A 25,982-nucleotide genomic window follows, 5' to 3' on the forward strand; every position below is an offset into this window, starting at 1 on the left:
AAGAGTAAATGGTAGCTTTCACAATACCGGAGAAACTTTAATTAAGATATACTTCTCCATAATTTTTTGAATGATTCAGAAGAGTAAAAGTTTCGTCCTCGAACCAACAATGGAGACAGGACATGAAAATTAATTAGTGAAGAGCATCCATTTCCCATGTCCTGGGGCTTGCGTAAGAACTGAAGGCGGAAGCGTCCAAGACGGCAACCAGGTATCACTGCGCATGTCCGCTCTCCAGCCAATCCGGGGAAGTTTTGGCGATCGCTTTTTTTTTTTCCCCCCTAATTTTCAAAGCAGAGGTCCAGGGAGGCGGGGTCTAGTATTGAGCGACAGAATCAGGCGCTGTGTGATTGGTCAAGTCAGGTAGCACAGAGAGCCAAGAATGACTAACTAGTATCCAGTTCATCCAGTAAATATTCGTCAAGTGCGCTTCAAAAGACAATTCTGTACCCTTTTGATGTGTTGTTCCAATTTGATATGTTTAAGTTTTCAGTTTCAACAATTTGCCGAACTGCGCCCCAGTTCTTTCCGGTAACTGCCTCCGCAATCATTGGAGAGGAGAAAAGAACGGACCAGTACTGCGCCAGCCGCAGAACTGCGCATGCGCCAAGGCTCCGGGGCGAAGGTTGCCAGGATCCGGGGCTGCAGCGGAGTGAAGTGCGGTCTCGCGTGCCTGGTGCCGACGGTGGCGGCCTAGGAAAGTGCAGCAGCTGGTGGGCAGGTGAGAAAGGTGGAACCCCAGGCGGAACATCTCTCTCTCTCTCTCTCTCCAGCTTAAGAAGAGAGGAGGCTTGTAGGTCTCCCCGCCGCCCCGCGCACACACAAAGGTCGTGGCGTCCTCCCTTCCCTTAGGGGCGGAGCCAAGGAGGAGGCTGCCCCTCCAAGAGGCTGAGGACCTTCCTTTAAAATAGCTTAGATTGTAAATACTTGCTGGTGAGATATGGATGGCTAAAAGGTGTTCAATATGTAGGCAAAATTGGAATAGAGCTTCCCGCACACTCACCTGCACTGTGCAGTAGATGGGTAAGGTGTTCTAGGGAAAGCCCCAATTGCACGTGCGTCCCATCTTCCAACAGGACCTGTGTAATTCCTACACTGGGAAGAGCCAGCCAAATGGGGAGGATGCATATTTTCTCTTAGGCTGTTAAGGATGGAGGCTACTTCCTGGTGTGGAACTGGATGGTAGAACTGTTGACACCATGGTCATACCAACTGTAGGAAAGCAGAAACAGGACTTAGGGCTATTGACAATATTAAGGAGATTGAAATACATTGAAAATGGAAGAGATCCCTTGAGATCATGTTCATCTTTCACAGATGGGACCAACCCCAAATTCTGTTGTTGTTTCAGAAACTTAGTGTGGCAGTTTCATTCATTAACATGGTCAATTTTTCCATTAAGGAATGTATATGTGAGTGTTTGTGACAGTGATTTAGAAGATACAGCAGTGACCAGCAGGCAGGTCCTGGAGCTTGATGGGGGGAGAAAGGGTAAACATGTACACCCATAAATGAACAAGATATTTCTGAATCTAGGTTATTTTTCCTGAGAAGCAGACTTTGAGATTTGTGGGCAGAGTATTTATTTGAGAGGACTTTTTTGGATCATCACCAATGAAGAAAGGAAGCAGAATTAGGCAGATAGAAATAAGTCTAGTAGCAAGACAGGTGCAGTGGTGCAAGCCTGTATTGTCTGCTACTTCAGAGGCCGAGGCAGGAGGATTTTCAAGTTTAGTGCCATCTCTGGCAACTTAGCCAGGCCCTGTCTCAAAAAAAAAAAAAAAAAAAAAAGATTGAGGTTGTAGCTCTGTGGTAAAACAACCCCCAGGGTCCAATTCCCAATACCAAAAAGCAAAGCAAAAACAAAAGAAAAAGAGGGATTTTTTTTTCTTTTGAGATGAATTCAAAGAATATAGAGAAAATAAGTATGGTTTTGAAAATGAATCAACTCAAGCAGAGATTTTATACAGTAATATTTTGGGTTCTTTTTTCCTTCTCAAGCCTGTATTCTTCTAAAAGTCAAGAATCATGCCTTATTGATCTTGGTGTTTTCCCCTGAGCCTATCATGGTATTCCTAGCATGTAATAGACAAGAAGAGTAAGTGAACATGTGAATAAAATTCATGTCACACATCCTTCAAAGTTGGTAAGCCCTAAATGATGTGGGCATAGAGACATGATTGTATTTGGATCAATCTTTACAATATTTCCTAATTTTATAAATTATAACCAAATATTAGAATATTAATGGCATTGATTGAACAGGAGTCTCTAGACTCCTGTTTATATATGATGTATATTAGAGCTAATATACTTCACTAGTAATAGCTTTCATGTATTGGGCACTTCCTACATACTGGGCACTTTACTAAGCTATGAATATTATATATATGGATATATAATATATATTATATATATCTCTCTAATTTTCATAATGTAGCTCCATATTGCAGATTACAAAATTGAGATAGGAAAGAGTTTGCCAAAGTTGATGACTTATTTGTGATGGAGGTTAGAATTGATTCTTATCATTACTCAAAGCCTTTGCTCTTAAATAACTAGTGTTCCAGATTAATGCTAGAATTTTTTTTATTTTCAAATAATCAAAATAATAATAATAATAGCTAGCCAGCACTGAGCCCAGACTAAGTGCCAAGTATTGTGCCAACTGCACAACCACCTTGTGATATGGAAGTCACTATTATGCTCCTTTTTTGAATGATAGTACTGAGGCATAGTGAGATTAAGTGATTCATCCAAGGCCAGGTGGCCAAAGGTAAAGTGGTAAGGTAGAGATTCAGTCCAAGTGGTATGATTCTACAGCTCCTTAATCACCACATGGCAATGCATTCCTACTAAAAGGATTTATTGTACATTACATTCTGAAAACTGGCAGGCAGAAACTAAATCCTGATGGGCTTTTTATGCTGTATTAGGAAATTTAAATTTTACCCTCCAGTCAAAAATGTCCCTAAAGTCTTCTGAGCAAAACAGAAACATGATTGCATTTGGTTTGGTTTTTGTTTTGTTTTGCAAAATGTGTTAAAAGTAAAAAATGCATTAGTGGGAGTTGACTGGAACAGTGGTTTAAACTTTAGCTTCAGAATTATCTAGAAAATGTATTAAAGCACAGATTACTTGGCACCGCCTTAGCGTTTATGATTCAGTGGGCCAGAGGCAACCTGAGAATTTGCATTTCTAGTAAGTTCCCTGGTGATGGCACAGGCTACTGTTGAAGAGACCATGTTGGGAATTAGTGGACTAAGCAAGAAGGTCATTTGAGACGCCAGTGAGGGTCTGACTGTGTCCATGGGAAAAGATCATGTCAGATGGCAGGATGTGGAAACCAACTTGCGGAGTGAGGAAAAGGGCAGGATCCACTATATCGAGGTTTCTGGATCAAATGGCTTAATATATAATGCCTTTTTTAAAAAATATAGGAAATTTAAGTAGAACAGCACTTTGGGAAGGAAAGGATTTAAACAATGGTTTTAAACCATTTGGGGGAACAAGTAAAAAGTGAACAGTATCAGTTGGATAGGACTTATGGACAGGTCTAAGCCAGAGACAGGTCTAAGCCAGAGGTGAAGGTGCAGGGGCCCTAAGTGGATGCTTTATAATACAAATACAGAGTGTGAAGAAACCACCTAGAATCAACCAAAGACTGATCTTTGATGAGGATGAATAGGTAGGTGGAAATCAAGGAGTCATTAAAGAAAACTGAGAAGGGACAGAGTCCAAAGTCCTTAACAAGTTTTAAAAACATAAAATGCTTCAGAGAGATCAAGTAAAGAGATGGGTTGGTGGTGATTGTTATGGTTTGGATTTTAAATGTCCCCCAAAGCCAACAGCTTGCTTGTCAGTCATCCTGTATTACTATTGGGAGACAGTGGAATCTTTAGGACTTGGGGCCAAGTGGAAGGAAGTTAGGTCCGCGGAGGTGTGCCCCTGGGGGGATATTAGGACTCCATCCCATTTCTCCCTCTCTCTTTTCCCACCAACTGTGAGGTGAGCAATTGGAAGCTCCCCACCATGGTGTACTGTGCTGCTGCAGACCCAAAGCAATGGGGCCAGTCTACCGTGGACTGAAATCATGAGCCAAAATAAGTCTGTCTGCTTTTCAGTTGTTTTTCTCAACTGTTTTATCACAGTGATGGAAAGTGACTAAGGCAGTGATCTTTATGGTTGGAGTAATTTCCATGGAGAATGGAACAAAAGCAGATTAGTTGGGTTTGAAGATGGAATGAGAAGATACCCTAGAAAAAGGTGCATTATTTGAAAAGAATGCAATTATATGGTAAAGGGCAGTTGCTTTAGGGAGTTTCCATTTGGTTCTTTTCAATGAAGAAAATTGGCTGTGGTTATGCAAAGAAAGAAGAATGGGAGATTGGAGATAGAAGAGAGAAGATTATGGCATTAGAACCCTGAAGACATGGTAGAAAGTGGGACTGGAACATAAGTGACAGGAGTACTAGTTCCTCCTTTTAGACAATGGAAAAGGAGGTTGAGGTCTGAGAAAGATAGGTTTTTGCACATGGGGCAGAATGTTAAGGGTGTTAATTCCCCATAGCCACAATGTCCTCTGGTCAATAGGTTATCCACAGAAAGAGAAACAAAGGTAGAAAGAAAAATGAAAATCTCAGCAATGGCAAGAAATAGAAATTAGTCCTTTGGGAATTCAGAGAAGACCAGGGACCTATGAATCACTGCTGGAACACTAAGGTCCAAATCAACTGGACTTTAAACTGGAGCAGTCTGGCTACTTGCATGATATACATCCCCTTCTCTCCCACCAACCCCAGGATCAAGTGACAGCCATAATGTAAAATCAGCAAAAGGGGATGGACGAATTCAGAGACAACTCTGATAAGTCACACAGCCTGCCAGTAGGCTGACTCTCATGTCTTGTTAGTCACTAGTCAGTGATTCACTTCATATTTTGAACTTCCTACAATTAGTGAACCTCCCATGTAAGATTTATGATACTTTTAGTATATAATTTTTAATTATAAATACATTGAATTTACAAAGCAAGAGGGAATAGTAAAAACCATAAAGTATTTACATGTATTCATTTTAACCTTCACTGTACAGATGATTTTTGATATATCTCTACAGATACATTTTTGATGTATCTGTACTCAGCAGCCTGGCTGCTGGATGTAGGTCAGTCTGACCTTGAATGGTGGGGTAATGTCAGTCGTAGGATTTTGTAGGATTCATTCTTCCTGAATTAAAGAATATCTCTAGTCTTTATTTTTTAACAAAACTGGAAAAGTCTAGCAAAACTGATGTTATTTTCTATTTTCGGTGACAGAAAAAGAAAATACTGTTTTTTCCCATACTGGTCAATTGATTAGGTATGAAAATAACATTAATTTTTTTTAAAAAAATTTAATGGATGTGTAAAAACATAAAAAATTGTACATAAGAATGAGATACCATAATAATAATAAGAATCATGTAATGTTTCATTACATGTACAAATTCAGTTAAACAGATCCATCTTCCCAAACATTTGTCATTTCTTTATGGTAAAAATTCTCAAAATCTTTTCTTCTCACTTTTTTTGCTGTCCTTTCTAATGTGTACACAAAAGTGCCAAAATCTGAACTTCTGTATTAAAAATTGAGGATAAAAATGATTAGAATTTAGAATGAGAAATTCACAAATACCTGAGGCCAACATTGTAATCATAAAAGAAAAGGCTTTGTGTAGTCCCAGTAAATTTCATGAAATATAATCACAGAAGATGGGTTGATTAATTGTCTGACTTTCTAATGACTTCATGATTAAATTATATTTTATTCAAGCTAATAGAACTGTTTTTCAAGTATTTTAAGCAGAGTAGCAATGAAGATTTTTTTTTTTAATTTACCTTACACTGTGTCCAAACACCAGCAGATGGCGCCCAGCAAGCCCCATAGGCAAAATGAGAATCTTTGATAAAATATTCCCTGTAGCTAGGTTTTTGTAGATCTAATTTTGTAATGAGAAATAATAAAACTTGATGGATTTGACACTGTGCTATATAGAAAGAGTAATCTGACAACCTAGAGCCAGCTGTTTGAGATTTTTAAGGAAACATAACTGCTTATTGCCCTTTACCTTACTATCTAGTTTTGTCACCTGGAAAACTTGATTTAGCTTGGAATGTAACAGATTCCAGAAAACTCATCAGAGACCCTAATGATAGAAACTGAAGAAGCAGTAATCTCTTTAATGCAAACTAGGGAAAGAAAAAGTTGTCATCTTAGAAATGAATTAAAGGTAAGAATATGATCTGGGGTTTAGCTTAATGATAGAACACTTACCTAGCATTTGTTAGCCCCACCCCAGCTCAATACCCATCACCACACACCAAAAACAAAAAGAGAAAGGAAAGAAAAAAGAGAATATGATCGAAAGTATAAGTCTCAATATTTTCTTTTCTTGACCTTTAAGTTTGTAAGTACTCAAAAAGATTGCAGCATTTGTAATGAGTTGGAGGTAGAGCAGGCTTCCTCCCCTTAGGTTCATTAACATCTTCCTTTCTATTCTGTGTTGAGAACTAAGCTAAAGAAAATGAGCTAAACAGCCCAGCTAATCTTAACTCTGGAGGATCTGGACACTGTTGTCCTCTAAGTTTGAACAGGTGACATGAAATCACTGTTAAGAACACTGACATACTTGGCATGAGAATCAGAATATGCCAGGTTGACATGCTAGGCTAGTTGACCTCAGTGACCTCACAAGTGTCCACCACATACTCTGATGTTCTTGTCCTCATCATGCCCTCGAAATTCTTAGACTGTACTGTCAGGCTGAGATGCAATTTTTTGTTGTTGTTTTATTTGTTCATTTGTTTTTGGTTCTGAGGATTGAACCCAGGGGTGCTCAACTACTGAACCACATCCCCCACCCTTTTTAATATTTTATTTAGAGACAGGTTCTCACTAAGTTGCTTAGGGCCTCACTAAGTAGCTGAAGCAGGCTTTGAAACTTGTGATCCTCCTGCTTCAGCTTCCTGCTTGAATTACAGGTGTGCACCACCCCCGCTGTGCCTGACAGGATGCTAATGTTTGACTTTTGAGAACTATTTAATAGAATATCAGTTGAGCCTTTTAAGATCCCAGAACCAAAATTGAGTGCCACAACTAATTGACAGTAATCCTAGAGTCAATCATTTATTGAGTCCTTATTTATAAAATGGTCTTCTGGTTTCACAAAGTTGCTATGAAAACAAAACAAAATGAATATGAAACTTTTTGAATAATGCATGATGTGTATTTTTGAGAGAAAGATATTAAAAAGCATAATCTGAATGAAAATTGTCTCTAAACTTTTGTCTAAACCTAACAAAAGGCATTTCAATGACTAAAATAATGTCTGCCATTTGTTGCTTTACTTAAGATTTATCCATCTCACTTCATTCTCTTGAAATGACTTATTTTAGGGAGTAGCCTTTTTATTGCTCTTTAAACAGATCATTCACTATAAGCAGATTCTTAAATTGTTTCAAACTCAGGAATCTCTGAGCTAGCTTATATCCGTAAGCTAGTTCCACGCCACTTGGAATGACTGGCCAAGTGTTTTGAGGGAAGGACTCTCAAGGTAAAATGTATGTATTTTAAGTTTGTTTCCCAAATTGGATCTCCCAGTCTCCTTGCTGCTCAGCACTATGAACCTTGGTAAAAGTCAAGATTTTTTAAAACCTTTTGTCAAGTCCATTTTAAAAACAAGTTAGGGCTGAGATGTAGCTCAGTGGCAAAGTGTCTGCCTTACATTCTCAAAGCCCTGGGTTCAACCCCCAGTTCCAGAAAAGACACACACACACACAAAAAAAAACCACCAATAATAATAATAATAAGATTTAAAAAACAAAAAAACAAACAAAAAAAACCCCTTTTGGGCTGGCTGTACATGTAGCTCAGTGGTAGAGTGCCTACCTTGTACATGTGAGGCACTAGGATTCAATCCTCAGTACCACATAAAAATAAATAAATGATATTGTGTCCATCTATAACTAATTTTTTTAAAAAAGCTAAAAAATCTGTTAACTCTTTGAATTATCCTGAAAAAATTATCCTGAAAAGCAGCATGTAGTGAAGATCAATATTTACGAGAATATTTGTCAACAGGAATTGGTCAAATTAGGCTATCTCCATAGAAGCGAATGCTGTACAGCAATAAAAAATGATAATGAAGTTGAGAAGAAAAGATTACAAAACAATATATATATTATATATATATAATTATATATATATAATTCCTTTTTTAAAAGTTGTTGGTGGACATTTATTTTATTCATTTATTTATATGAGGTGCTGAGGATTGAACCCAGTGCCTCACACATGCTAGGCAAATGCTCTACCAGTGAACTACATGATTCCCTTTTTTAAACCAAAAAGATTTTAGATTTCTTTTTCTTATTTCCTTATTCCTTTTCCTTACTTACTAATTTTAAAAAGTAAGCCTATAATATTAGAAAAGGGCAGTAATGCCAATTTTCATTTTGAAAAAACCCAAAGAAAATTTGAGAAGAAATAGTGTTAAAATTGCATCCCCAAAATGTGTTTGATTGTAAAAGCTCCACAAGAGGTTATGGACAAAATGAATCACACATTTCCTCACTCCCATATCCAATATGAAATTTTAGAACTATATTGCCTTTTTCTTAAAACTAGCTGTGAGCCTTACTCAGGCAATAGAAGACACATAATATGCTGGGAAGCTGTTCAGGGAAGTAAAGTAGTAAGTTACATGTCAGTGCCATTTTAAAAGAGTGCATGTTCCACCTTGCTGGGCAGGGATGAACTAGTATGTATTCAGTGTGACCATATTCTTTATGCGGATTAAATGCAAAGACTCTAAAAGGGCTTTGTAAAATAAAAAGCTCTATTCTGATCCTAATCATTTTTTAAACCTCTCAAAGGACAACAGGATAATCTGTCAGAAAATAGTTTCCTGCTCTCTCACCTCCATTAACCAAATCAATATGTGAGATCAAGGAAATGAGAACACGTAGGTGTTCAGTAAACATTAAAGCAGTTAATCTTAAATCAGTCATTAGTAACCCGGAAGTGCTATATGGGCCTCAGTGGTGTTTGACAAATAGTTTTCAACCACAATAGGTAGTAATTCCTAGATTTAACTAAATCTAAATCTCATAAAGGATACATAGCTCCTCAAGTTGTCCAGATGGAAAGAAAAATAAGTCTATTAAACACAGTGTACATAAAAATATATTACCTCTTTTGTCTTTAACTCACAAATATCCAGAATATGGGGGCTAACTTGATCCTAGTCTGATACCCCGCTCTCACTCTTATCAAGGATGGGTCATAATACATCACATCATACTATGATCTCTATATAGAGGACAGCAAACATTTACAAATATTGCTGTTATAAATAGGAGTTTAATTCATTCTGAAATTTAGAGTTTATTAGTCCCTATTTTATAATTATATCCTTTGACCAAACCTTTTTTTTTTTTTGTAAGCTGCTTTTCTAAAAGCTTATGATTTTCAGAGAAAAAAACTAACAGATTTTGGAATAATGTTAGTGATCATGGAGAAGTAAATGGTGAATAGCAGAGATGTCATCAGTTAAAAGTAATGTGGCTTTATAACCTCATTTTGAAATGACAGAGGTGCTAAAGACATCTTGAGTACTAAGAAGACTGGATTTGAATGAAGTGTCTCTGTTAGCTTTCCATCACTGTGACAAAATACCCAAGATTAATCAATTTATAAGGAGGAAAGGATTATTTTAGCTCTCAGTTTTGGAGGTTCAGACTGGTTGGTTGATTGCTCGTGTGTCTGTGGCAAGGCAGTACATCATTGTGGAAGAATATAGTGGAGGAAGCTGCTCATCTCATGGTGACCAGGAAGCAGAGCAGGAAAGAGGCAGGGGTCCCAGGGGCCCCTTCAAGGGCCCTAGCTAGTGAAAAACTAACTTCCTTCCACTGGGCCCCACCTCTTAAACGTTCTAGCACCCTCCATTAGCATGATAGGCCTGCAGCCAAACCTATAGCAATTGGGCATTTGGGAAACACCTATCCAAACAATGGCATTCTCTTCTAGACCTTTAGTTCAATGTACGTTGTGGACCAGAATGTCACATGTCAGTCAACACAAGCCATTTGACTTTAGTGCAGCCCTTGTCCTTCCTTTAGGAAATAAACCTTACTAGAATTCCTCCCTCATTACTCCAAGTTACCTAATTCCCTCTCCCAGTTATTGTATGATTATCAAATCTCAAACACTCTATAAAGATGTTTGCACAGTGGGCTTCACAATCAAATTCATCATAAGAAAGGTATTTATGATTGATTTCCTCCAAAAATGAAACATAATTTTAGCAATAAAAGATATAGTCTCAATCTGGGGACAGTGGCACACATCTGCAATCCTGGCTACTAGGGAGACTAAGACAGGAGGACCACAAGTTTGAGCAGGTTGCAAGACCCTGCCTCAAAATACTTTAAAAAGGTCCATGGATGTAGCTTAGTGGTAGAGCAACCTTGAGTTTAATCCTTGGTAATCCCCCCACTTCATACACACACACAAGGTATAGTCCCTAAAGGTTGCAAAGTTTTCAGGATACCAGAGCACTTTTGAAACGGAAAGTCCATATAAAATACTTTCAATTTCAAAGTAGGTCATGTTTTCTTCATCTAGTGCTTTAAGTTTAGCAGCAGAATCCTTACAATATGTGAATTTAGACCTTGGGGAGAAATGTTTTCTGTTGCTAGGAATAATATGTTTGTTTATAAGCATAATGCTTGCAGCCTTCTGTTTATTTTTAATACACAGAACACAGTTCAGGCTTTTTACCTCAGTACTACTGTATTTTAATACTGATTTAAGTATTATTAAATAAATAGAAATTCTGTTTAGACATTTTTCTAGTGACATTTATACAAAATGTATAGTAATTTAGGAGATTTCATTATACTAAATAACTCATAGGTGCAATTGAAGCAAATTTTTGGCATGACCCACAGGATGGAACAGGCTGTATCCTTCTGGGCTTAAAAAGAAATTTGAAGAATGAGACCATTTGTATCATCACAATCTATAAGGTAGTCATTAATGAGTGCCCCTTAAATATAAAGGTGTAAGGAAGCTTTAAAGGTTATCTGAACTTGAGTTCACAAAAATGAACAGATTTCAGAACAGAGCTTTCCTGGATCATGCTTTCCAAATCAAAGATAAGAAAAAAATCTATTTTAAATACCAACTGGCTTTATATAACAAGACAATTTTCTAGCCCCAATATCTTCTGCAAACTGGTTTGATAGTAACTAGTAGTTCATGGCAAACATTCTAAAATACAGTGGTTGAATACCTAAGTGTGGACATAATATTAATTCATTGTGATTCAGAGCTCCCAAAGCAGGGTTTTTTGCTGCAATTGGAATCTGTACTTAGTCATTCTAATCTCACTGAAACATCCCTTAAGTCATTTTGCAATGGGGAACCTAAACTGTTACTGCATTTTTGTTTGTATGTTTGATTTTTAATTTATTTTTTAGGTGTGGATGGACACAACACAATGCCTTTATTTTTATGTGGTGCTGCGGATCAAACCCAGGTCCCAGCTGTGCTAGGCGAGTGTTGTACCACTGAGCCACAATCCCAGCCCCTGTTACTGCATGTTTAAAGATTAAGAAGTTGATTATTCTGTTCAAAATTGTGACTAAACATAATTATGAAAAACAAAAATAAGAGTCAAGAGAGAGCTGAGTGTTATAACACTTGCCCTACAGCGCAATGTTGGGTTTGATCCCCAATGGATCAAAAATTAATTAAATTAAAAGGTGTATGTATCTTTCTTGGCTGATAATGTCATTGACTAAAAGTTAAGAATTGCTTTGTATGTCTCCCCATCCTGAGTTCCTGATATCCCTTTGTGTCTACAATATATCTCTTTTACATATTATAACTAAAATTGTTTAAGTCATCTCTTATTGGTGTGCTGTGTAGTGCTTGTAGTGGTTTGTAGATTCGATTTGAGGAAGTCTGTTTTGTAATCTTTTCCTAGGTACACTGATGCCAAAGGACTATGACCTTTCAGAACTTCTTGAGAGACTACAAAGTTCTGATTGTTATGGTACCTTTAATCGGGCTCATACATTTGGGGTGGCACAAAATCAAAAGCAGCCCTGTCTTCCAAGTACCTAATAAGGACAACATTCCTGAGCCCGATAGTCTAGCACTCACAAGTCCACCGAAGAGCCAAATCCAAGGGAAATAGTAGGCTTGCTACTTGCAGGTAAGTTTCCTTTAATCTGGTCAACCAAACTGTATGTTCCAATGTGGGAAACTTGATTTTATAGAGCACTGGCAAGAAAAAAGCCAAATTCACAAATGAGCTGTTGCTTTTATCATGACCCACATTCTTCTTTTTTCCAAGACAGATAAAATGAGTTGTTTCATTCCTTAGCATCTATTATTTTAGCTTTAAAATAATTTTTTCCTTTTGAGAGTCGCTAAAATTAAAAGAATGTAGTTAATTAATTCAGAGCTATAGTCCCTCATTCATAATTCCAAAATCCAAGTAGTTCTAAAAACCAAAATGTCTGTCCTAACTTGTTTGACCATAAAACTTGATCTTAATTGACATCAGGTAATTTATAGTGTTTATCTCATTTAAAATGAAATTTTTAATTTCACTGCAGAAATGTTATGTTTGATTATGAGTGTTGTACTACATCATAGTCATTGACTATGGATATGTACTAACTTTTTGATTATAGATGTTTATACAACATTATATTCGTAAAATCCAAGAAATTCTGAACTGTGAAACTCATCTGGCCTTAAGGGTTCCAGATAATGTGACCCTATAATTGTAAAATATTTTCCATTTTAATACACTTTTTGGATTTTGAGGTAGGGATCATTCTTTAAATTTTGGCATTAGGTAGGTCATTTTAAGGTTTTGCTCCTTAATACAAGCAGAACCTTGATCCAATTTTCTTAATTTATAAGAGGTGTGAAATTTTGAGTTGTGATAAGACTATGATATAATTACTGGTTGCAACATTATATTAAATCAAGATTTAATTTTTAAATATTCATAAGGAAAAATGGGAAAGTATGGTTTAAAATATTAGATACTTATTTAATATAAAAAGTGAACTTAAAAGAATAACCCCTCAGGTATTCCTTGTAAAATTTTCTTTTTGTAGGAGGAATTTTAAAGGATATGAGCAGAGAGTTACAACATTTATTAGATGCTTCATTTTTATGTATAAGGTCATGAGAATATGATAGTGTATGTATGTTGTAGTTGATGTTTTTCCCTGTAACTCACATAATAAGTTGCAAGGGGGATTTCCTTGTGCAAAAAGAAATATGAGGAATATGAGTTAAGGTATTCTTGGAAGAGAAATAAAGTTGAAAAAAGAAGTTATCTCCTTTAAAAGATTAGGCGAATACATTAAAAGCTTTAAATGTCAATGCAGCAATGGTTAAGATAGTCTTAGAAGTGAATACCACTGGTCAGGCAAATGGAAGCAGATATTTAAACAGGCTTTGGGTAAGCAAAAGTTAAAACCAGATTTTAGAGTGAATTAAACACTTGATTCCAAATAGTTTTTGAAGTACATCAAAAGAATATACTATATTTTTTCCCTTTTTATTTTTACTTTTATTATAGAAAATTATAAACAGACCTAAAAATAAAAGATGGAATACTGAACCCTCAAGTGGCCATCACTTATCTCTGACACTTTCCTGCATTTTGCCAATCTTTTATTCATCCTTTCAGTTTTTTTAATTGCTAAAATATTTTATAGCAACTCCCAAGCACCACTGTGTAGCTCTTCAGGATACATCCTTTAACAGTAATAGCAAACACATGGATAAACATACAACCACATTTGCATTATCACACTGAGAAAATTGTCAGTAATTCCTTACTTTAACTTAATACCCAGAGCCATGTTTATATTTATGTATTTGTCTTTAAAAATATATTGGAATTCATATCCAAACAAAATCCACATATACTGCATTTGATAAATAATATCTCTTTCAAAACTATTAAATATCCCCTGCTGGTCTACTTTTTTAAAAACATTCTGAATTTGGTCAATTGCACTTTTTTAGTTTGTTTGTTTTGTCATTTAACGAATTCCTCTCTCCCCTGATTTTCTGTAATCTGGAAGTTAAATCAAAAGGTTTACTTGAAATTGGCCTAATTTTTTAAAAATAAGAAGACTCCATGGATAGGATATATCTCCTAGGTATTAATGTTATTTCACATATAACGTCTGGTCCAATTTTGACGTTGCTAACATTAATAAGTAAGTTATCAGTCTAATCTCTCCATTATAAAGTTCTTCATTAGTCCCTTACTTAATAAATTATTAACATCTCTTGGTGATCACTGCACTAATCTTGGAATTGATATACTTTTCTGTAAAAGGACTAAATAGTTTGCCTTGCAAACCATATAATCTCTGTTCCAACTATTCAACTTTCTGTTGTAGCATATAAAATAATTTATATATAATGTGTGATAAGCCTTATTTGCATTCTAATAAAACTTTATTTACAAAAACAGGCAGCAGGCTGCCTGTGATTCTTGGACTTAATTAACCAGCCAGTGTGATGACATAATTCATTATTTCATTGGGGATATCAAATTTTTTATCATTCCTTCTGTAATTTATTAGGTAAAACAACTTCCTCTCAACTATTTGGTTACCTCAAAATACATTTATACAGAAAAGACAAAAATAAATGCTCTTTTTCCCTTTATTGGGTTTTAAAATAATGACTTAGTGCTCTAGTAGCTTAGGGATTTTGTTTTTGATGTCAGTGTGAATTTGTGAGTTTACATATATTTCACTTATCTCAATCCATTACAGCCACCATTTTGTTTAGTGCTCAAATTGTCCCATCTTGGATTCTGTCCAAGTTGACTGCTACAACTTATTTTTCCCTGTGACCTTTTGATATAACCCAGGGAGTCTTTGATAACATCCTTAGTTTCTGACAGAAAGCTTGTAGTAGCTCAATTTGTGCATTTCTTGCTTCAGACCTAAAATCAGCCATTTTTCTAAAGAACCCTAAATCCTTTTAGGAGAAACTTTTTGCCTGTTTTTATTTCTTTAAATCATATTGGGTATATTATATATGGTATATTATCTCTTAATTTGGGAAGCAGTCATGTAAGTTTTACTGTTATTTTAGCTAAGTATCCATTGTTGAAAAACAATTAAAAAAATCATCTGCCAGCCCTGTGCATTTAGGAACAATCAGAATCATGCCTCTGATGGTAATTTAGAATTATGGGTCACATAAGAGATTCTTAGCCAGGCGTGATGGTACATACCTGTAATCCCAGCTGTTCACATGGTTGAGACGGGAGGATCTCAAGTTCGAGGCCAGCCTCAGCAATTTAGTAAGACCCTGTCTCAAAATAAAAAAGCCTGGGGATGTAGCTCAGTGATAGAATGACCATGGTTTCAGTCCCCAGTATCACCCAAAAAAAAGTTTTAATAGGGCTGAACTGACACCTCCAAACATATTCTCCAAATCAGCCCCAATATTTTGTTTCATTTCTTTTTCTTATACGTTAATTTGTTGAGGTCTAAACGAGTGACCATGAATAAGTAAGTTTTTACCTCTTCAAAATGATTTGGGTGTCACCAACACTTTTATTAGTTTCTTCCCTTTTCAGTTTGTACAGATACTAGTCGCCATAAGATGTGATTACTGGTCGTGTTACCTTAGGACTGTTAAAGTTGCCAATGTGGCATTCTACTTTGAAAAATAATGTGGTGTTATACATTGAAAAGCTTTTCTAACTAGAAAAATTATTTTATTAATCAAAGTTTGTATTATTGTTTATATATATATATATAAATTTTAAAACGTGCAAATTACCATATATACCTAAGGTTTCATTAAGTGTGTTTCTCAGATTTTACTGAATCTGAAATTATACTTCGATATCTTGACTGTTCCTGGCATAAAATACAAAATTTTTGTTTTTGTTTTTTTCCTTCCTGATGCTATTTTTTTTTTTAAAAGTTCCTTTAGGTTAGGAATAAGGCTGGGGATAGTTGCCTTCTTTATTTGAGCCCCGTTGCCATGGTTACAGCCCTTTAACTAAATTGAGAGCAGTAACCAAAATAGCAGTTTGCATAACATTCCCTCTTCTCCCCACCTCTCTGCATGTCCTCAGATCACCATTTTGGTCTATATCACCATACTGTGCCATAATCTACCTTAAGAAATACTTTGGGATGAGTAGTTAGTTTTATTAATGGTGAATACTCTTCACAAAGCTGCATATTTTGTGTATTTCGGAAAGTAACTAATTATAGTCTAAACCTTCAAAACACCAGTCCTCGAAAGGTTAAGGCTTGTGATCTGAGATTTTTGTTGTTCTCACACATTGTGATTAAGGTGTCAGGATTTTATCTCTCAAGTACACTATTTATTACCTTCTTAGGGCATCTATTACTGTATTTCTTCTTGTCCACTTGGTATATGATAACATTTTATGGTATGTAGACTTTTTGAGATAAAAGTTGTAAATCAGATCCTACTTTTTGTTACTTTGCCTGTTCCTTAGTTTTTGTATTTATTGTCATTAGCCAGCATTTTGGTAATAATTAGTTGGTTAGAACATCAAAAACTGAAAATCAGTGATTGGTAGAGTGTATCTATTAAAAAAATCAGCTCTGGGGGCTTGGGTTGTGGCTCAGTAGAGCACTTGCCTGGCATGCGTGAGGCTCTGGGTTCGATCCTCAGCACCACATAAAAATAAATAAAATAATGGTATTGTGTCCAACTACAACTAAAGATACAGATATTTTTTAAAAATCAGCTCTGATTTTAGCCAATATTTAAGATATGATATGTACATTGATATAGTGTGTTGTACAGATTGGTTCAGCTAAATGTACATTATGTATTAGTACAACACTTATCTTGTTTTCATAATTATTTACAAGCACAATTTGATATAAATTCATTTTTTATCAGACCCCAAAGCAGAGAAAAGTTATAAAAACATAATGTTAAATCTTCCTGTAAAAGATTAAAAAATATTTGACACTAAGACTCAGAAACCAGATTCCTGATTTTATAATAGTACATGTCTCTCTAGAAGTGTGCCCTTTTCAAATTATCGTACTCTAGCCTTCCTAGCTGTATTGTTCCCAAGTCAATGAAATGTAAGTACTTTTTTCTTAATTTATTTTTTAGTTGGACACAGTATCTTTATTTATTATTTTTATGTGGTGCTGCGGATTAAACCCAGGGCCTTGCACATGCTAGTCAAGTGCTCTACCACTGAGCCACAACCCCAGCCCAAAGTACTTTTTCTTATGGGAGAGATTCATTGAACAATAAAGAAATATTAAGTCTTAGTTGGTTTACTCTCTCATATTCTGGAAGCTTGTGACACTTTGAGTTCCTTTATATATATAAAAGGAGCAGAGCATTAAAATAAATTATTAAATTGCAGTCTATAAAATGTAGAATTATTTCTCTAAAATGTTGTATTTTTATTTCTTACAGAAAGAAGCAGCTTTGAATCAGAGCTTGATATCAAAAGAAGAAATGAAAAGCACCAGTTGGATTAGAAAGAACTGGCTTCTTGTAGCTGGGGTGTCTTTCATAGGTGTCCACCTTGGAACATACTTTATACAAAGGGCTGCAAAACAGTCCGTAAAATCTCAGTCTGTAGGCAAACAAAAGAGTATTGAAGAATGAATTGAAATAAATGTTTGCAGTTAATGATATGTCACTAAATCATATTCTGATAATCTTCAGAAACAAAACTATTTAATAGCCATATTGCTGCATATTCAGACCTTCATTTCTAAAGAATATATTTTTAATGTTAATACACATGACAATGCAGTAAACAGAAAAATATGGTTAATAAAATAAAAGCTGTCATCACAAGTTACAACTGAAGTAATATGTCTCGTTTAGAAGCTAAGAAACCCTCATTGTGTAAAAGTGAACCACTTACAAGTGATACAGTCAGAGCCACACTCTCTGTCCTAAAAGGAGTCTTAACATCATGCTACGGCCCTTCAGGTAGGCTGAAGCAGCTGCACAATGGCCTGGGAGGTTATGTGTGCACAACATCACAGTCCTCAGCCCTGCTCAGTAACCTGTCAGTCACCCATCCCGCATTAAAGATCCTGACAACATCTGTGCAGAATCATGTGTCCTGCTTCAGTGACTGTGGCTTATTTACAGCCATTCTTTGCTGCAACCTGATTGAAAATGCCCAAAAAACAGATTTGACACCCACCACTGTCATTAAATTAAATAAACATCTTTTGAGTCTCTGCACCAATTATCTCAAGTCAGAGGCCTGTGGTTGTCGAATCCCAGTTGACTTTAGTAGTACTCAGATCCTCCTTTGTTTGGTTAGCAGTATTTTAAGGAGTAAGCCTGCCTGCATGCTCATCAGAAAGGAAGTAGATCACATCAGTGCTTTGATCCTGAGAGCCTTCTTGCTTACAATTCCAGAAAACACAGAAGACCATATCATTTTAGGAAAGAGTATAATTGTACCATTAAAAGGTCAGAAAGTTACAGATTCTACTGTATTACCTGGAATACTTATTGAAATGTCTGAAGTTCAATTAATGAGGATGTTACCTATCAAAAAATCAAGTGCCCTTAAGGTGGCACTCTTTTGTACATCTTTATCTGGAGACTTTTCTGACACTGGAGAGGGAACCCTGGTGGTCAGTTACAGAATGTCTCTTGAAAATGCAGCCCTGGACCAGTTGCTTAACCTAGGAAGGCAACTTATTAGTGACCACGTAGATCTTGTCCTGTGCCAAAAGGTTATACACCCATCTTTGAAACAGTTCCTCAGTATACATCACGTTATTGCCATAGACAGAGTTGGAGTGGCTTTGATGGAACCCCTGAGCAAAGTGACAGGTAAAAAGCACTCTTGACTTTTGCCCCTTAGAATAAGTCATTTGTTTGAACAGAGAGTTTATTGGTTTGTGACACTGTTAACATCTTGAAAAATTGTAGAAGCTGCCAACCTCACAGCATGTTGTGGGTATCATTTCTGACAGCAAAGGTTTCTGGAAAAGATCCCCTATTGTTCACTTAATAAACATGGAGCTGCTGTGGCCATTTTCTGTGTATTTTCAACCCAAAAGTATACTGCAGAGTCTTTTATAATCTAACCCCCCAATATTCTACAGATAATTGAGAAATTTGACATCATCATAAGGTCTTTCATACTTTACCCAAAATTTTTATACTACTTAAAACTTTCAAAGCTTTTAAATCATGTTACACTCAGAGGGTAATTTTATAACTGGGATACCACCTTTTCTTCACTTTTATTATAATGCCAATGGATTTCTGTACTTCTGCCCAAATAGTTGTTACAAACTGGGTGCAGGAAGGGTGCATGTGTGTACACACACATGTATGTTTTATCTTTAAGTATCAATATTTCCAGCTGAGCTCTTGAGAACCAAGGTCATTTACTCTGAACACTATAGCAGGCCTAGTCCATAGCAGGTGCTCCAGAATGTTTGCTGAACTGGTGGTAATATATGTTACCACCAATTAGGTAAAGAATTATAGTGGGCAGAAGAATCATTGAATCTCACAAATTGATCGAATTAAAAGCACTAGTATACAAGGTTCATATTTACCTGTTAGAGCCAAAGAAAAATAAGCTGAAGAGCTCCTGATTCATGCCACTTGTTTCAGTATTGTGTTGACATCCTATCAGACAATCATTTAGTTCTGCATTGATTGCAATTCTTTTTGGAGGTGGAGGTCTTACTGTGTTCCCCATTGCTCATCTCAAACCTCTGGGCTCAAGTGATCCAACTCAGCCTCCCATATAGCTGGGACTACAGGTGTGCACCACTGTGCCCAGTCTGCAATTTTTAAGTTACTAAAGCATTGTTAAAGTTCACTGTAGTCTTGTTACAGATAGTCAAAAAGCAGTATGTATGCCAAGCATTAAATATATCTCTGTTATTTACCTTTGTAAAACTGTCAAATGATCATCAAAGTGAAAAATTATTGAGAATAAATGGAAATAATTCTTTGGAACTCATTGCTGATGTTGTAGGTCAGACTCAGTCCTTAAATATCTACCAACTGTCCATGATCTGGCAGTTTACAGCTTATGAATATGGGCTATTCTGGCTTATTCAGTGTTTAAAGTATGGGACATTTTCCCATATTTCCACAATATTATAAATGGAGACTCAGTTTCCACACTAGTTCACTGTTTTTTAACTCACTTGTACCTAGAACATGGCTTTAAACATTTAATACCATCAGCTTAAGAAAGTTGACCTAAGAGGGTAAATTGCTCAGGGTGCAGTATAATATTCAAATGTTAAACTGGAATTTTTATTTTTTATAGAAGCTTTGTCTAGTTTTCTTATATAAATATAATTACATCTGGAGATTTTGCAAACATTCAGTACATACTTCTCCCTTAATAACCTTATTTCTATTTGCAATTTGTAAAATTTTACTGATTGCCTATGCAGTTGGAAGGATAGAATACTTAAGAACAACAAATTGAAATAAGTTACATTTTAGCATAATTTAAGGAGCTATTTACATAAAAATAGTTACTATGCCAAAATAAAAATCCTATATGTTCCCTAAATAGATACCCAAAGGAATTCAATTTCAGAACTATTTGGATAGTTTAATTCGTTTAAAATTAAGATGTAATGCCTTTAAAAAACATTCACATCACTCTTATTCCAGAATAGTGAGTTCTTTTTTTATTATTATTATTAGTTGTTCAAAACATTACATAGTTCTTGACATATCATATTTCATACATTTGATTCAAATGGGTTATGAACTCCCATTTTTACCCTGTATACAGATTGCAGAATCACATCGGTTATACATACACATTTTTACATATTGCCATACTAGTGTCTGTTGTATTCTGTTGCCTTTCCTATCCTCTGCTATCCTCCCTCCCCTCCCTTCCCCTCCCATCTTCTCTCTCTACCCCATCTACTGTAATTCATTTCTCTCCCTTGTTTTTTTTCCCCTTTCCCTTCACTTCCTCTTATATATAATTTTTTTTTAACAATGAGGGTCTCCTTCCATTTCCATGCAATTTCCCTTCTCTCCCCCTTTGGTGATCTCTGAATGGGGTTTCAAGGTTCTTGGGCTTTTAAAAATGTATGCAAAATTTTGTGTGCCTGTCTCTGGCAAGAGCACAAAATAAATTCTAACAAATGTTCAAATAAGTGAGTAAACCAAAAGAACCTTTGCTTTATTTGCATGTCATTTGAATAGATTACTAATTTCAGAGTTTTAAGAAGATGCATTTTATTACTTTATCTCAAATTTAATATTTTAAATGATAAGCTTTTGTGGAATTTTTATATTGGCTAGGAATAAGAGTTAATTTATTTACATTTATTAATTTTAAATGGTTATTTGCTCCACCTTTGCTTAGACATTTTGTTTTCTATTCTTTAAAAAAAATACAGGAACACAACCTATTGGTTCCATAGGCTCCATATCTCCTAGTAGTTATGGAATTGTGAAAGAATTGTGCACTGCAAAATTTGGCTCCAAGCATTTTTTTCATCTTATTCCTAATGAAGCAACTATCTGCAGCTTGCTTCTCTGCAACAGAAATGACACTGCCTGGGATGAGCTGAAGGTAAGTAATAACTTTGAATTTCATATCCAAGGGCTGAGGCAGGGATGAAATAGTCAACAGGTTCTCAAATAGTTTTTTTCACATTAGTGAGCCATGCTTTTTAATTTCCCCCTCTTCCATAACTTCAGCAGGGTATACAAAGCAAGAACAAAAATGACAGAAGTGGGGGACTGATTGTGAAGCTCAGTTGTTAAATATGTGCTATGTATATAAAAAAGTTACAAGTAAGCTAATTTAATTGCAGTATTATGGTAGACTTAACCCAGGTTGCCATTCCTTATTTCTGCTATTTACAAGAAATCTAAGAAGTCATTGATAGGAAATTTTCTTTTTCTTCCTTTCTTTCTCTTTCTTTCTTTTTTTTTTTTAATATGATGGTGAGAATTGAATCGAGGGAGCACTCTACCATTGGGCTGCATCCCCAGCCCTGAATTTATTTTCCTTAAGAAATTAATTTGAATTGTGTACTCTTTGATGTGAACATATATGAATAATTCACTTCAAAAGTGAGTTTCTAAGTCAATACCTAATATCCACCTCTTAGTAGAGTTTATTGTTCTCTGCCAACAATACACATGCAACTTTTAAGGGAAGTGATAAACTCTGATATCAATCACAAGTTTATAAAGATTCATGTACTGTCAAGGATATATCCTTGGTGAATCAAAGTCTGTATGTTTTAAGTACCCACCAGTCTTGCTAACCCAGATGTTTTGAATCCCTCTATTTATGAATCCTAATTTAAAGAGCTCAATATATATGAAAAAATATTGATCTAACAGTATATTGATCTAATAAAAAATATTGATGAAAACAGACTTCTGGCTAAAGTAACTTTCTTCAATCTCAAATCTTTATTATCCCAAAATGTATTCATCACATTACAACTTTGACCAAGCAGATTTCATTGTCAATTGAAATCGGACTCTTGCTAGTCCATGATGTGTGTTATAGTAGGAGCATGGTTGTATTTCTTCATGGATCTGGTGTGAGTGTCTGATTCAGATTTGATTCTTTTTTAGCTCACATGTCAAACAGCACTGCACGTCTTGCAGTTAACAATCAAGGAACCATGGGCTTTGTTGGGAGGTGGCTGTACGGAAACTCATTTGGCTGCATTTATTAGATACAAGGTAAGATTAATAGCCCTTTTTAAATTACCGAATTCTCAGCAACTTGTGTTCTGTGAGATGATAAGCCAAATCATAATACCCTAAAACCATTCGTGCTTAATTATTCAGTAGCCTAACTTAGATATTATGTTTGAGAACCCTTGAGGAAAATAACACTTATAAATATGAAGTAAGATCTTTATTGCAACGATTATTGCAAATCTAATTCTTTAACAAATTACCCCATTCTTTGAGTATTGTTTACATGGACTACATGTTGAAATAGCATTCTGTTTTGGAGACTTCTAATATTAAAGATCTTAACTACCAAAATTCAACACTAATTAATGTTAACAGCTAAATGGCTGAGATTCCACAAAAATACTTCTGGGGCATCAAGAAAAAAACTTAATTTCATTTATTAAAGCATTTCAGATATTATATTTTATTATAGTTTTTATTTTGGTTTCTATATGGTGTGTATTAATTCTACTATGTGAATTTTTTATTGGTCTAGGAAACTCCATTTCCTGACAGTTGACAGATAAGTTTAGTGTAACATAGTTCTGAATAATTATTTTATATGTCCTATCCTACTTTATTTAAAGATGAATACAAAAAGGTATACCTATGTTTTAATCAGCTTTTTCGTTGCTGTGACCAAAACATCCAACAAGAACAATGTAGAGGAGGAAATGTTTATTTTGACATTCATGGTTTCAGAGGTCTAAATCCTTAGACGGCTGGCATCACAGCTCTGGGCCCAAGATTAAGGCAAACACTGTGTTGGAAGGGCTTGTGTGAGTTAGCTGGCCAGGCTTGGATCCCTTAACCTGATTGGTCATAGCAAAATTGTACATTCCCTATCCTGGAGGAAGGCAGCTCAGGACATGGCAGTCCGGAAGCAGAGAGAGCTTCACTCACCAGAGACAAAATATAAACACCAAAGGCAAGCCCCCAGTGACCAACATCCTTCAGCCACACCCTACCTGCCTACAGTTACCACCCCATTAATTCATATCAGTGAATTAATGCACTAACTAGAACTCAATCATTTCACCTATAAACCTTCTCGCCCTTCTTTCATTGTTTCACACGTGAACTTTTGAGGGACACCTAAACCAAAACAATGTGGTCTCCAGATATTGACAGTTGATTGACTGCATCAACCAGAATCACTGAGATGTTCTGCAGAGCTTCCAGTGAGTGACTAGAGTTGGAAAGAGAGTAGACTTTTCTTAAAGACATGCCCTTCCCTACTTCCCCTAGTAACTTAAAATCTATTTGAAGAGAAAGCCAATTCATGAAAAGTACATTATCAAAATGTACATTATAAAAAACAAAATCCATGCCAATTAGTGATTCTGAGTGGACAGTAATTTAATCTGCAAATGGAACTGAGTAAACTGGACAAAGTGTTTTGGAGGAAGGAAGTATCTTGTTAAAGTTCTGGGGATATGGAGGAAATATGTTCCAAAAAAAGAAGTGGTCACTGTTTCTTAATAGTAAGGATATGTGGACTTTTTAAATCATTATTCAGTTAGTTCACTATTATTTTTCTGTCTTAAGAAATTTCTACAATAATATTTTCAGAATAGTGAAACCAAAAAGCTGATTAAATCTTATTACCTTTTAAGAAAAATTGATGTGAAAATTGTCCGTTCCCAAAATGATGTCTTAGTATTATGTGCATTCTCATTTTAAGCAAATCTCAAACATTCTGGTGATATGATAAGTACTTCATTTGGGACATTAGTCTTCAGGAACTTTCCTGAGTGCATAAAAACAAATGTAAAACATGTATATGCCTTGACTTTTATATATTACTTCAAGGCAATCATTCAGAATAAGCTGCTGGTGGGGTTATTTTTATACATTTATTGTAGTAACAGGACAAGGAGTGTACAATTTTGCTATGACCAATCAGGTTAAGAGATGCAAGCCTGGCCAGCTGACTCACACAAGCCCATTAGAATTGTCGTCAAATCTTGTAGTAAATGAAGGTACATAGTAACTTTATGAATAAGACTTTGATCAAAGTATCTTATTTTTCTGAAATATTTTTATATTAATCACCTGGTATGTGTTCTCAATGGTTTATTACTCTTTAGGCTCGTTATGAACCAGAAAGCATTCTCACAGATGATGGGTGTACTCAAGCAGAACTTCAACTAGTTGCTGAAGCATTTTGCAGTGCTCTCCTGTCTCTTGCTGGCTCTTTAGAACATGATGGAGGTGAAATTGTCACTGATATAAAGTATGGACACTTTTGGTCAATTCAAGGAGATTGTCCCTCTGTTGTCAACTGGCCGGATTTACTTTCACGATGTGGTTGTGGATTATACAGTAGCCAGGAAGAACTCAACTGGTCTTTCTTACGAAGCTCATGCCATCCTTTTGCACCACAATCCTGCCTTCCACATGAAACTGTGGGCCCAGATAGCAATCTGACTCTGGACTGTTTGACTGCTAAGCTTAGTGGCCTACAGGTGGCTGTAGAGACAGCCAATTTGATTTTAGATCTTTCATATGTCATTGAAGATAAAAACTGATATAAGAGAATCACATATTTATAATATGTGACAAATAAACTTGTCAGATGTCAATTAAGAAAAATCCCAAAAAAACAAATGCCAAATGTCTTCTCTGATATAAGGGGGGTGACTCAAATGGGGTAGGGAGGAAGAGCATGAGAAGAAAATTACCTCCAGATAGGGAAGAGAGGTGGGAGGGAAAGGGAGGGGAAAGGGAATTGCATGGAAGATGGAAGAAGACCCTCATGGTTATAAAAATACATGTATGACGATGTGAGAAAAAAAAAAGAATTGTGTCATATTCGATTGGGTAAAGAGAAATGATGGGAGGGGAGGGGAGGGGAAGGGGGAAAAGGAAGGACAGCAGAATAAAATAGACATTATTATTGCTGTGTGTATATATGTGACTGCATGACCAATATGATTCTGCAACCTGTACACTCAGAAAAATGAGAAATTATATCCCATCTGATTCAAATGTATGATATCAAGGTCATTGTACTGTCTGTGTAACTAATTAAAACAAATAAAACATTTTTAAAAAATATTAAAAAAAAAACAAAAAAAATTTCCAAACAAAAAAGAAAAAGAAAAATAGTGAGTGGATTGTTCTCTAAAGGCCTGTTCTGTATATATAGACAAATGACTCATAAAATTATAGACATGCTTA

The 25,982-nt window shown here is 35.6% G+C and overlaps 3 protein-coding genes across 4 annotated transcripts; all 3 read left to right on the forward strand.

Moving 5' to 3' along the window:
- Positions 1-405: 405 nt before the first annotated feature.
- LOC144378054 (uncharacterized) lies at positions 406-17,755 on the forward strand. Its single transcript, XM_078051411.1, has 3 exons — positions 406-721; positions 12,031-12,261; positions 17,532-17,755. The coding sequence occupies exon 2, from the start codon at positions 12,052-12,054 to the stop codon at positions 12,241-12,243; it is 192 nt and encodes a 63-aa protein (XP_077907537.1). The 5' UTR covers positions 406-721; positions 12,031-12,051; the 3' UTR covers positions 12,244-12,261; positions 17,532-17,755.
- Positions 17,574-17,928, forward strand: LOC144378055 (uncharacterized). Its single transcript, XM_078051412.1, has one exon. The coding sequence runs from the start codon at positions 17,574-17,576 to the stop codon at positions 17,724-17,726; it is 153 nt and encodes a 50-aa protein (XP_077907538.1). The 3' UTR covers positions 17,727-17,928.
- Mkks (MKKS centrosomal shuttling protein) lies at positions 17,922-25,982 on the forward strand. Of its 2 annotated transcripts, none has more exons than XM_040274091.2 (4): positions 17,922-18,059; positions 21,491-21,666; positions 22,689-22,799; positions 24,890-25,982. In XM_040274091.2, exons 1-4 carry the CDS (start codon positions 17,939-17,941, stop codon positions 25,328-25,330), a joined length of 849 nt encoding a protein of 282 aa, XP_040130025.2. In that variant the 5' UTR covers positions 17,922-17,938; the 3' UTR covers positions 25,331-25,982. The 2 variants fall into 2 exon arrangements, with proteins under 2 accessions (XP_040130025.2, XP_005320537.2); XM_005320480.5 differs by having other exon boundaries at positions 17,939-18,923.

The sequence above is a fragment of the Ictidomys tridecemlineatus genome, chromosome 5 (genome assembly GCF_052094955.1).
Source record: "Ictidomys tridecemlineatus isolate mIctTri1 chromosome 5, mIctTri1.hap1, whole genome shotgun sequence".
Lineage (NCBI taxonomy): Eukaryota > Metazoa > Chordata > Mammalia > Rodentia > Sciuridae > Ictidomys > Ictidomys tridecemlineatus.